The 13,024-nt window shown below is 41.9% G+C and overlaps 2 protein-coding genes across 10 annotated transcripts in view; one reads left to right on the top strand and one right to left on the bottom strand.

The window, feature by feature from the left end:
• Positions 1 to 13,024, bottom strand: part of PALM3 (paralemmin 3) — a 210,042-nt gene that overhangs the window by 153,880 nt on the left and 43,138 nt on the right. For 6 of the 7 annotated variants that reach the window (XM_056570277.1, XM_056570279.1, XM_056570283.1 and 3 more), the window contains exon 3: positions 875 to 983. The gene's annotated coding sequence lies outside the window, so the exon portion shown is untranslated. Of the gene's footprint in view, positions 1 to 874; positions 984 to 8,044; positions 8,140 to 13,024 lie in introns of all 7 variants that reach the window. The other variant, XM_056570280.1, reaches the window with a different exon arrangement.
• Positions 1 to 13,024, top strand: part of MISP3 (MISP family member 3) — a 62,749-nt gene that overhangs the window by 45,143 nt on the left and 4,582 nt on the right. For all 3 annotated transcript variants that reach the window (XM_056570275.1, XM_056570274.1, XM_056570276.1), the window contains 2 exons: positions 3,434 to 3,997; positions 9,312 to 9,385. In XM_056570275.1, the coding sequence (XP_056426250.1) occupies positions 3,434 to 3,997; positions 9,312 to 9,385 (638 nt within the window). The remainder of the gene's footprint in view (positions 1 to 3,433; positions 3,998 to 9,311; positions 9,386 to 13,024) is intronic.

The following is a 13,024-nucleotide window of genomic DNA, read 5'->3' on the forward strand; positions in this document are numbered from 1 at the left end:
TGGCTACATATGTATAATATTTTAATGGAGCCAAGGGGCTTTATTTAATAGCCTGGGGAAGATAAGCCATAAACTGCGCAAGGAATAAATAATTGGACTGGATAAAATTCAACCTGCTTGATTCCTGTTTCCCATACACATTTAATTGTCGACAGATCCCATCCCATAAAAATCCTCAGGATCTACCCTTTTAATATTTATCACAGCTCAAAGGGGTATTCCAGTGTTTGCTTAAAAAAATAAACAAATAAATAAAAAATGCTGCTGCTGGGGCAAAGGGGGAAATAGAAAAAAAAGTCATACTTACCTAGCCCTGATCCCCCTGGCTCCTGTTCGCCTCCATCCTGTCTCCCGATCTGCTCTTCTTCCTGCTGTGGAGACAAACACTCGCTGCAGGACCTGCCAGCTCAGCCAATCACTGGCTGCATCGGTGTCCAATCTCGGCCAGTGATTGTCTGAACTGGCAGGTCCTGCTACAAGCGCTCACCTTGGAAGCAGGAAGAAGATGGGGGGACCAGACAGAGGTGAACGGGAGCTAGGTAAGTATGCCTTTTTTTTCCTAACATATTTTCTTGGGTTGGCCAGAAGTCCTCTTTAAGGCCATGTATGGATACACTCCTGTGACTGATCTCCTGGTGAGTCATTGTTGTATTTGCAGTTCCTCAAGGCATCAGAGAAGCCATGAAGCTTAAAGGAACCCTCCGGGAACAAACCAATATAGTGTGTTATGTCTAATGCAGGGTCTGCGGGGGCGGAGTGTCATACAATGATCATTGCATCATGCTTCGCACCCTTGACCCTTTAAGGCCAACAATATGATATACACCCTTGGATACTTCTATTATTTACTGTAAGTAACAGCAGTTTTCCATACCTGGGAGCCAACCATACACTTGTGGAGTCCACGTCTGTAGGTGTCTGCACTGTTTTGTGACCGTCATCACCTGCCCAGCATAGTAATTACAGGACTGGAAAGTGGAAACCTATAACAAATAAGGGTGTAGTGTTATAGGGGTATTATTATCGCTGCAGAGCAGTCATTAAAAGGAGTGTATATGACGCTGCCTCCCCATCACCCTTAAACAAGCCATGTCTCTTATATACAGTGTATCCTGGAAATCATCAAGCGCAACTCCATTTGCAGTCCCATTCTTCAAACTGTCGTACCCAGTACCGTACTTTCTGTCTTGGTGACCTTCCCGTTTCACCCTGTTCAATGACAATTCCTCCTAAGACAGCTTAGATCAGTGTTTCTCAACACTGGATTAGACTAATAATAAAGTTGCCGACATGTATAAAATAGCTGTACAACAGCTGTTTCGCTATCTACCTATACACATGGATGCCTGAGGCAGCTGAGCATGTGTTATTAATAGGGAAAACTGAGATTGGCTGCATTCACACCAAGTTTTGTACATACGGGTGCCGACTCCGGCTGGGGGAGGGGCAAACCGGGCACTCCCGTACCCCAGCCAAATCAGCCCGTGACTCCATTTACTTTAATGAGCCGACCGGAGTCAACCGGACCTAAAACCGTAGTCCCTGCAGACTAGCTAGGGACATTTTTGGGCACTTCGGGGGCATTGGTGGGTGGTTTAGCTGGCCAATTGTCTTAAAGGACAGTTTGTTCGGCAATCTTCAGCTCTCCCACAGAGCTATATAGAGGGGGTCGCTTCGGGCGGGGGTCGTGACGCACGACTGTGAAGGAGAGCCGGGGCTCCAAATAGGAGATCGCAGGGGGCCCCAGCGCTCGGACTCCCCGCGATCTAAAACCTATCCCCTATGCATCGAGCGCTGAGGCCCCCCGCAATCTCCTGTTTGGAGCCCTGGCTCTCCTTCACAGCAGTGCGTCACGAACCCCGCCTGAAGCGGGGGCCGCCATGCCCCTTCTATATAGCTCTATGGGAGAGCCGAAGATTGCCGAACGCCTGAGATGGGTGGTCTCGCTGGTTGAGATGGGTGGTCTCACTGGTTGAGATGGGTGGCCAAGCTGGTTGAGATGGGTGGCCACGCTGGTTGAGATGGGTGGCCACGCTGGTTGAGATGGGTGGTCTCGCTGGTTGAGTTGGATGGTCTCGCTGGTTGAGATGGGTGGCCACGATGGTTGAGATGGGTGGTCTCGCTGGTTGAGATGGGTGATTGCTGGTTGAGATGGGTGGCCTCGCTGGTTGAGATGGGTGGTCTCGCTGGCTGAGATGGGTGGCCTCGCTGGTTGAGATGGGTGTTCTCGCTGGTTGAGATGGGTGGTCTCGCTGGTTGAGATGGGTGGCCTCGCTGGTTGAGATGGGTGGTCTCGCTGGTTGAGATGGGTGGTCTTGCTGGTTGAGATGGGTGGTCTCGCTGGCTGAGATGGGTGGCCTCGCTGGTTGAGATGGGTGGTCTCGTTGGCTGAGATGGGTGGTCTCGCTGGTTGAGATGGGTGGTCTCGCTGGCTGAGATGGGTGGTCTCGCTGGTTGAGATGGGTGGTCTCGCTGGCTGAGATGGGTGGCCTCGCTGGTTGAGATATAGAATTGACCACATTTCATCTTCCCGGCTATAGCCACAACATAACATTACTATATATGGCAATTGTCTTAAACAGGTACTCCGGTGGGAATTTTTTTTTTTTTTTTTTAAATCAACTGGTGCCAGAAAACTGTCTAGAGCAGGAGAAAATCCCCATTGCAAACTTCTCCTGCTCTGGACAGTTTCTGATATGCATAAGATAAAAAAGAAATTCAAAAAGAAAAGAATTTGCTCTGTAGCATACAGCTGCTAAAAAGTACTGGAAGGATAAAGATTTTTTTATAGAAGTAATTTACAAATCTGTTTAACTTTCTGGCACCAGTTGATTTAAACAATACCCCTTTAATGTTGTACCCCTTTAATGTTGCTGGGGCAATCTTATATGCTGGACTAGCTAGGGACATGTCCCGACTTTGTTTTCTACAATGTTGGTAACTATGCAGAAGATTATTTCCGGTGTATCTTAAGTGGCAGTGAACAAACATCCCCCATGTAGTTCAACGTCAAGTCTTCAACTGCATTTTTTTTTTCTGATGATGAAAATGTTTCTCCATGGAAAATGTGCTTACGGCCCCCAAAAATATCTATACTTGTAGGTGGTATGAGGGAAAATACCAATAACCAATAATGGTTATATACCGGAATGATGGTCTTATTGTCTATCAATCTATCTACAGTCTAGGTCACCAAATTGTGGACCTCCAGCTGTTGCAAAACTACAACTCCCAGCAAGCTGGGAGTTGTAGTTTTGCAACAGCTGGAGGTCCACAGTTTGGAGACCACTGATCTACAGCATTGATAGGAGTCAAGTGAATGGTGTCTCACTGTCTAGTAGACATTTATGATGAATATTCTGTAATATATGGCAATCCTGTTTAAAATGACTTTAAAAAAAGAAACTCTTCCCCGTTTTTGTATTCTTTACAGAGCCATCCGACGTTCCCATAAAGAAGAAGCAAAGTGAGTCCCAGCAGCAACCAACGCCTCAGGAAGCTCCTCCATCAAACATCCCTGAATCAACCAACCATGTGCTTCCTGCAAGAGAGACCAAGAAGGGGCCTTCATATACTGAGGCCAATGGCAGCAATGTTATCATCATAGAGCACAGCAATATGCTTAGAAGGTCTGTTTTAGGGAATGCCTCTAGCTCCGCCCCTGCTGATTCCCGTCGCTCCACCCCAGCTGATTACTACCGCTCCGCCCCCGCGGATTCCAGCCGATCCACCCCTGCTGAGACCTCCCGCACAAACTGGTCAGGATCTCCTCTCCCTAACTCTGCTGACTCCCCCGTTCCTCCTGGAAGCCCTTACCAGCTGCTCCGATCACCAAGTCCACGCTCCCTGCTGGAGCAAGAAATAGAAGAGGTGAAAGAGAGAGAGCGGGAACTTCAGAGGCAAAGAAGTAGTATATATGGGCGGGACGACAGTGCTAGGGAGACCACACAGAAGAAACAAGAGGTCACTTCTGATGTCCAAAGTGTCTACCAACCAGGTGAGACCTTAATCATTGGAAATGTCTAGTTTAAAGGGTTCTCTAACTGTTCTAATACAGTGTTTCCCAAGCACGGTCCTTAAAGGGGTTGTCCAGGAAAAAACTTTTTTATATAAATCAACTGGCTCCAGAAAGTTAAACAGATTTGTAAATTACTTCTATTAAAACATCTTAAACCTTTCAGTACTTATGGGCTGCTGAAGTTAAGGTTGTTCTTTTCCGTCTAAATCATCTCTGATGACACCTGTCTCGGGAAACGCCCAGTTTAGAAGAGGTTTGCTATGGGGATTTGCTTCAAAACTGGGCGTTTCCCGAGACAGGTGTCATCAGAGAGGATTTAGACAGAAAACAACAACCTTAACTTCAGAAGCTCATAAGTACAGAAAGGATTAAGATTTTTTAATAGAAGTCATTTACAAATCTGTTTAACTTTCTGGAGCCAGTTGATATTTAAAAAAATGTTTTCCTGGAATACCCCTTTAAATACCCCCACAGGTCATGATTTGAGAATATCCCATACAGGGAACACTTGTGGTGATGCCAGAGGTACTGAAAAACTGAAAACATGACCTTTTGGGGGTACTTGAAGACTGGGCTTGGGAAACAATGTTTTACTAGAAAGTGAAGATGACAAATATGTCCGTCACTATGGACAGCTGTGTAATACTTAATTTCCCCTGCGGTGGCGCTATACGGATATTGAGCACTTGTTCCTCATTTCTATTTCCCCTGATCGCTAAGGGTCCCAGATTACAAACAGAACAAAAAGAGATTGTCCTATGAGGAGAACCCCTTTATAAGGAACCCATTTCACAGTTTTACAATACAACAACAACAAAAAAACAGTGATCCCGGGGGGGGGGGAAGGGGGTTTATGGGGGGGCTAACACTAAGGGGGATTATGTAAAGGAAGAGGTTTGCTATGGGGATTTGCTTCTAAACTGTTGATTTGCTTCTAAATCAGAGAGCACTTAGACAGAAAAGAACAACCTTAACTTCAGAAGCTCATAAGTATTGAAAGGATTAAGATTTTTTTATAGAAGTAATTTACAAATCTGTTTAAATTTCTGGAGCCAGTTGATATATAAAAAAAAGTTTTTTCCTGGATAACCCCTTTAAGTTGGCATAAAGGAAGCAAAAATGAGCACATTTTTGGCAATATGATGACTGGACCAAAATGTTCTACTTTTTTGATAAATTCCCCCTAAGGCTAAGTTTCCACTTGTTTTTTTTCTGGCAGTTTTTGGAGATCTGCCACTGCAGTTTTTGAGCCAAAGTCAGAAGTGGATCCATAAGGGAGGAGAAGTGTAAGTCCTTCCTTTATATGTCCTATTCCTTTTGAATACACTTCTGACTTTGGCTCAAAAACTGCAGAGGCAGAAATCCAAAAACTGCCAGAAAAAAAACAAGTGGAAACTTAGCCTAAGTGTTAACATTTTCCACAGCGCCCCCACAGGAAAAATGAAGCATTACACAGCGCCCATTAAAATGAATAGGTTGTCTGTGTAACGCAGGTAAGGTCCTCCAGAGCAAAAGATGTTCTTTGTAGAGCTGAGGATTCTGAACGGAAGGATATCCCCCCCCCCCTCACAAATCTATTAAAGGGGTATTCCAGGAAAAAACTAAAATCTTAATCCTTTCAATAATTATCAGCTGCTGAAGTTGAGTTGTTTTCTGTCTGGCAACAGTGCTCTCTGCTGACATCTCTGCTTTACTCGGGAACTGCACAGTAGAAGAGGTTTGCTATGGGGATTTGCTTCTAAACTGGGCGGTTCCCGAGACAGGTGTCATCAGAGAGCACTTAGACAAAAAAAGAACAACTCAACTTAAGCAGCTCATAAGTACTGAAAGGATTAAGATTTTTTAATAGAAGTAATTTACAATTCTGTTTAACTTTCTGGAGCCAGCTGATCTATATATATAAAAAAAAAAAATTCTGGAATACCCCTTTAACTATGAAATCCTTAAAGGGGTTATCCAGGAAAAAACTTTTATATATATATATATATATATATATATATATATATATCAACTGGCCCCAGAAAGTTAAACAGATTTGTAAATTACTTCTATTAAAAAATCTTAATCCATCAGTACTTATGAGCTTCTGAAGTTTAGGTTGTTCTTTTCTGTCTAAGTAATCTCTGATGACACGTGTATCGGGAACCACCCAGTTTAGAAGAGGTTTGCTATGGGGATTTGCTTCTAAACTGGGCGTTTCCCGAGACACGTGTCATCAGAGAGCACTTAGACAGAAAATAACTACCTTAACTTCAGAAGCTCATAAGTACTGAAAGGATTAAGATTTTTTAATAGAAGTAATTTACAAATCTGTTTAACTTTCTGGAACCAGTTGATAAATAAAAAAAAAATTTTTCCTGGAATACCCCTTTAAAGGGGTACTCCGCCCCAAGACATCTTATCCCCTATCCAAAGGATAGGGGATAAGATGTCTGATCGCGGGAGTGTCTGTGCAGCACCCGGCATTCGTTGAGAACGTTGGGTGCAGGCGAAGGGGTCGTGATGTCATGGCCATGCCCCTTGTGTCGCCACACCCCCAACCATAGACTTGCACTGAGGGGGCGTGGTGTGACGTCAAGAGGGGCGAAACAGTGACATCACGACCCCACCACCTGCTCCAAGTGTTTCATTTTCTTTTTTTCATATTGGACATGTGTTCACACCTTCAGGTTCCTTAATAGCAAATTATTAAAGGAGTACTCCACCCTTAGACATCTTATTCCCTATCCCTTGGATAGGGGATAAGATGCCTGATCGCATAGGGAGAGAAGATGTCTAGGGGCGGAGTACCCCTTTAAATACAAAGGCAGGAATAGATCTGAAAAGACAAGAAGCCTCAGTCTTTCCTCTATAGGTGTCTAGGGGCGGAGTACCCCTTTAAATACAAGAACAGGAATAGATCTGAAAAGAGGAGGAGCCTCAGTCTTTCATCTATAGGTGTCTAGAGGCTGAGTAACCCTTTAAATACAAGAACAGGAATAGATCTGAAAAGAGGAGGAGCCCCAGTCTTTCCTCTATAGGTGTCTAGGGGCGGAGTACCCCTTTAAATACAAAGGCATGAATAGATCTGAAAAGACAAGGAGCCTCAGTCTTTCCTCTATAGGTGTCTAGGGGCTGAGTAACCCTTTAAATACAAGAACAGGAATAGATCTGAAAAGAGGAGGAGCCTCAGTCTTTCCTCTATAGGTGTCTAGGGGCTGAGTAACCCTTTAAATACAAGAACAGGAATAGATCTGAAAAGAGGAGGAGCCTCAGTCTTTCATCTATACTTGTTCTTCATCTATGATCTGTTCCTGTTTTTGTATTCAGTAATTGCAATTAAATACATGAATGTGTTTTATTTTATTTTATCTTATTTTTTTATTTTGTTTCTATGGGGGGGGGGGGCTCTCCTCCTCTTGTTAGGGTTTAGGGTATAATTCGTTGATTTTCTAATTTATTTTTTTTATTTATTTTTTTTTGTATTTTATTATGTACTAAACTTTATTATCCATTGGGAATAATGGGAAAAAAATATATTAAAAAATGTAACAATATTTTATACAATTTCATACAAAAAAAAAAAAGAAAAAGCAGACAACCCCTTACTATATGCCCTATTAAGACATATGGACATCATATAGGGGGATTCCTCTAGTTTGGCTCCTAGTCAGGTGGACGGGGACCTGTAGCTCATTGGGTGCCATTCAGCCTTAATATAATATTATATATACATTGAAGAATGTATGGACAACTTCCCCTTGGTCTGTGGCAGTATTTTCCAACTGGGGTGCCTTCAGCTGTTGCAAAACTACAACTCCCAGCATGCCCGGACAGCCTTTGGCTGTCCGGGCATGCTGGGAGTTGTAGTTTTGCAACAGCTGGAGGCACCCTGGTTACGAAACACTGGTCTATGGTGTCTGGATGAAGCATTGTTCTTATATGCTATATAATGCCAATACAAACAACAATACAAAAAGTACAATATATCTCTTATCAATATGTAGTATATAAGGTGCGTTCCCATCTCCTACACTTAACGCTCACATGTGCTGTCCTGTCTCGAGGAGCGTCATGGCGTCTGGTAGGCTTCTCCAAATATTAGAGAACAGTGGTTTTATTCATAACCACAATTATACAACCTGTATGAAGGAGGTTTCGTTTTTATTAGTACAAATAGTATAGTTTGTGTTGTGTGTATATATCAACAATACATCACTACGCGTACTGATCCTATTAATACTGATCCTACTTTGGGATTCTAGACCCATAGATGGGTGCCGTGTGCAGTCAGGGAAGGGGACCATCTAGAGAAAAGCCAAGTTACAAACACAGTAACCCTTGTGTAAAATGTAACTTTTATTAAAGTAAGTTAAAAAAAAAAAAAAAAAAAAAAAAAAAAAAACAGCAAGGGTAGTAGTATATTCCCACTATGTATGTTAAAGGGGTACTCCGGTGAAAACCTTTTTTCTTTTAAATCAACTGGTGGCAGAAAGTTAAACATATTTGTAAATTACTGCTATTAAAAAATCTTAATCCTTCCAGTACTTATTAGTTGCTGAATACTACAGAGGAAATTCCTTTCTTTTTGGAACACTGATGACATCACGAGCACAGTGCTCTCTGCTGACATCTCTGTGCATTTTAGCAACCATGCATAGCAGATGTATGCTAAGGGCAGCATGGTGGCTCAGTGGTTAGCACTGCTGGCTGGGGACTTGGGTTCAAATCCCACTAAGGACAACAATAAATAAAGCATTATTATTATTATAATAATGTCAGCAGAGAGAACTGTGCTCGTGATGTCATCAGAGAAAATTCCAAAAAGAAAAGAATTTCCTCTGTAGTATTCAGCAGTTAATAAGTACAGGAAGGATTAAAACATTTTAATAGAAGTAATTTACAAATATGTTTAACTTTCTGCCACCAGTTGATTTTAAAGAAAAAAGTTTTTCACCGGAGTACCCCTTTAATAGATAGTGTACATGTAGAAATTTTGTGCAGAAACCTCGCTGATTAAAAAGATACTTTAAAAAAAAGTGCCCCCAACATGTTTCACCACCCTTAAGGTGGCTTCCTCATGGGGAAATGGTCTGTTTGGCTATACAAAAAGAAATAAAATTTTGTAACTACCAGAAAAAGCAGTGGAAACTTTCAGCTAGCGATTGTTATCACAATGATGGACAAGTAAAGTTTAATATTAAGCTGAGTGTTTGTCGAATTTAGTTGTGCAAGCGCCTGCAACCCCGGGAGGAGGAGATGTTATTGTAAGGGTTAGTGACTCAACAAGCATAAACCGTCTTCTCTATTTCAGAGCGTCCAAATTGGAGGAAGTTAGAGGTTAACTGGCCACCGAACAAAGAGGCTGCGCAGAATGGACAACAACAGGTAATACAGGCCAGGACTCCTATTGCATTTTGGGTCCATTGTCGTAGTGACCACTGTCTTAGCATTACCCACTATGTCCCAAGTGAGCTTTACCAACTATACCAAAAAATGACCCACACACTATAAGAATTAACTAAAACTTATCATTTAATGAACTGAGCCTACAATTAAAAATCCATGCTGGGGTCCTGTATGCATATGACAGTACCTCACTAACTCTTTGTTGCCTGCTGGCATTCACTACCTAAATACACTGAGTATTCACACAGGAAATATCAGGATCTTAATTGATTTAAAACATAATAAATTGCCCCCCCAACATGTTTCACCATACAAGGTGGTGTCCTCAGGGGTAATGCCTATTGACCCACTGCACAATGCATTGTCTAAGAAAGTGGTCTTAAGCTGCAGTCCTCCAGATGTTGCAAAACTTCAACTCCCAGCATGCCCGGACAGCCAACGGCTGTCCGAGCATGCTGGGAGTTGAAGTTTTGCAACATCTGGAAGGCCACAGTTTGAGACCACTGGTCTAAGATGACTCACCAAAATAAGAATTTGTTGTACTTACCTAATTATCCAAAGTTTTTAATTTTTTTATTTCTTCATGATATGATGATCTTAGGGGAGATTTATCAAAACCTGTCTAGAGTAAAAGTTGCTGAGTTGCCCATAGCAACCAATCAGATCGCTTCTTTCATTTTCCAGAGGCCTTTTCAAAAATGAAAGAAGCGATCTGATTGGTTGCTATGGGCAACTCAGCAACTTTTACTCTAGACAGGTTTTGGTAAAGCTCCCCCCCCCCCCTAGTGTTTTTCTTTTTATGAACTTTAAAATTGACAATAAATGCAGTAGGTGGAGACTTATCAAAACCTGTGTAGAGGAAGAGTGGTGCAGTTGCCAATAGAAACCTATCAGATCGCTTCTTTCATTTTTTTAAAAAAAAGGCCTCAGAAAAATGAAAGAAGCGATCTGATTGGTTGCTACAGGCAACTGCACCACTCTTCCTCTTCACAAGTGATAAATCTCCCCTCATAATAGTTCAGTCATATCCCTGGTGGTCTAGTGGCCTAACAAATATCTTTAGTTGTATAAGAGTTCCTGATATAAATATAATAGCTTAAAAGGGTACTCCACCCATAGACATCTTATCCCCCTATCCAAAGGATAGGGGATAAGATGTCTGATCGCGGGGGTCCCACCGCTGGAAACCCCCGCGATCCCTCCTGCAGCACCCACCTGTCATCTGGTGCACGGAGCGAACTTCGCTCCGTGCCTGATGACTGGCGATGCAGGGGCCTGAGGCTCGTGACATCATGGCCCCGCCCCTCATTTTTTCACGCCCGCTCCCATAGACTTGCATTGAGGGGGTGGGGCATGACGTCATGATGGGTGGGGCCGTGACGTCACGAGCCTCCGGCCCCTGTGGTTTATCACTAATATCCCTAGTGTCTAGTGGTTTATCACTAATATCCCTAGTGTCTAGTGGTTTATCACTAATATCCCTGGTGTCTAGTGGTTTATCACTAATATCCCTAGTGTCTAGTGGTTTATCACTAATATCCCTGGTGTCTAGTGGTTTATCACTAATATCCCTAGTGTCTAGTGGTTTATCACTAATATCCCTAGTGTCTAGTGGTTTATCACTAATATCCCTAGTGTCTAGTGGTTTATCACTAATATCCCTGGTGTCTAGTGGTTTATCACTAATATCCCTAGTGTCTAGTGGTTTATCACTAATATCCCTAGTGTCTAGTGGTTTATCACTAATATCCCTAGTGTCTAGTGGTTTATCACTAATATCCCTAGTGTCTAGTGGTTTATCACTAATATCCCTAGTGTCTAGTGGTTTGTCACTAAAATCCCTGGTGTCTAGTGGTTTATCACTAATATCCCTAGTGTCTAGTGGTTTATCACTAATATCCCTGGTGTCTAGTGGTTTATCACTAATATCCCTAGTGTCTAGTGGTTTATCACTAATATCCCTAGTGTCTAGTGGTTTATCACTAATATCCCTAGTGTCTAGTGGTTTGTCACTAATATCCCTAGTGTCTAGTGGTTTATCACTAATATCCCTAGTGTCTAGTGGTTTATTACTAATATCCCTGGTGTCTAGTGGTTTATTACTAATATCCCTAGTGTCTAGTGGTTTATCACTAATATCCCTGGTGTCTAGTGGTTTATCACTAATATCCCTAGTGTCTAGTGGTTTATCACTAATATCCCTAGTGTCTAGTGGTTTATCACTAATATCCCTAGTGTCTAGTGGTTTATCACTAATATCCCTAGTGTCTAGTGGTTTATCACTAATATCCCTAGTGTCTAGTGGTTTATCACTAATATCCCTGGTGTCTAGTGGTTTATCACTAATATCCCTAGTGTCTAGTGGTTTGTCACTAAAATCCCTGGTGTCTAGTGGTTTATCACTAATATCCCTAGTGTCTAGTGGTTTATCACTAATATCTCTGGTGTCTAGTGGTTTATCACTAATATCCCTAGTGTCTAGTGGTTTATCACTAATATCCCTAGTGTCTAGTGGTTTATCACTAATATCCCTAGTGTCTAGTGGTTTATCACTAATATCCCTAGTGTCTAGTGGTTTATCACTAATATCCCTAGTGTCTAGTGGTTTATCACTAATATCCCTGGTGTCTAGTGGTTTGTCACTAATATCCCTAGTGTCTAGTGGTTTATCACTAATATCCCTAGTGTCTAGTGGTTTATTACTAATATCCCTGGTGTCTAGTGGTTTATTACTAATATCCCTAGTGTCTAGTGGTTTATCACTAATATCCCTAGTGTCTAGTGGTTTATTACTAATATCCCTGGTGTCTAGTGGTTTATTACTAATATCCCTAGTGTCTAGTGGTTTATCACTAATATCCCTAGTGTCTAGTGGTTTATTACTAATATCCCTGGTGTCTAGTGGTTTATTACTAATATCCCTAGTGTCTAGTGGTTTATCACTAATATCCCTAGTGTCTAGTGGTTTATTACTAATATCCCTGGTGTCTAGTGGTTTATTACTAATATCCCGTGTGTCTAGTGGTTTATTACTAATATCCCGTGTGTCTAGTGGTTTATCACTAATATCCCTAGTGTCTAGTGGTTTATCACTAATATCCCTAGTGTCTAGTGGTTTATTACTAATATCCCTGGTGTCTAGTGGTTTATTACTAATATCCCTGGTGTCTAGTGGTTTATTACTAATATCCCTAGTGTATAGTGGTTTATTACTAATATCCCGTGTGTCTAGTGGTTTGTCACTAATATCCCTAGTGTCTAGTGGTTTATTACTAATATCCCTAGTGTCTAGTGGTTTATTACTAATATCCCTAGTGTCTAGTGGTTTATCACTAATATCCCTGGTGTCTAGTGGTTTATCACTAATATCCCTGGTGTCTAGTGGTTTATCACTAATATCCCTAGTGTCTAGTGGTTTATCACTAATATCCCTGGTGTCTAGTGGTTTATTACTAATATCCCTAGTGTCTAGTGGTTTATCACTAATATCCCTGGTGTCTAGTGGTTTATCACTAATATCCCTGGTGTCTAGTGGTTTATCACTAATATCCCTAGTATCTAGTGGTTTATCACTAATATCCCTGGTGTCTAGTGGTTTATTACTAATATCGCTAGTGT

The sequence above is a fragment of the Hyla sarda genome, chromosome 4 (assembly GCF_029499605.1).
Source record: "Hyla sarda isolate aHylSar1 chromosome 4, aHylSar1.hap1, whole genome shotgun sequence".
In the NCBI taxonomy this organism is placed as follows: domain Eukaryota; kingdom Metazoa; phylum Chordata; class Amphibia; order Anura; family Hylidae; genus Hyla; species Hyla sarda.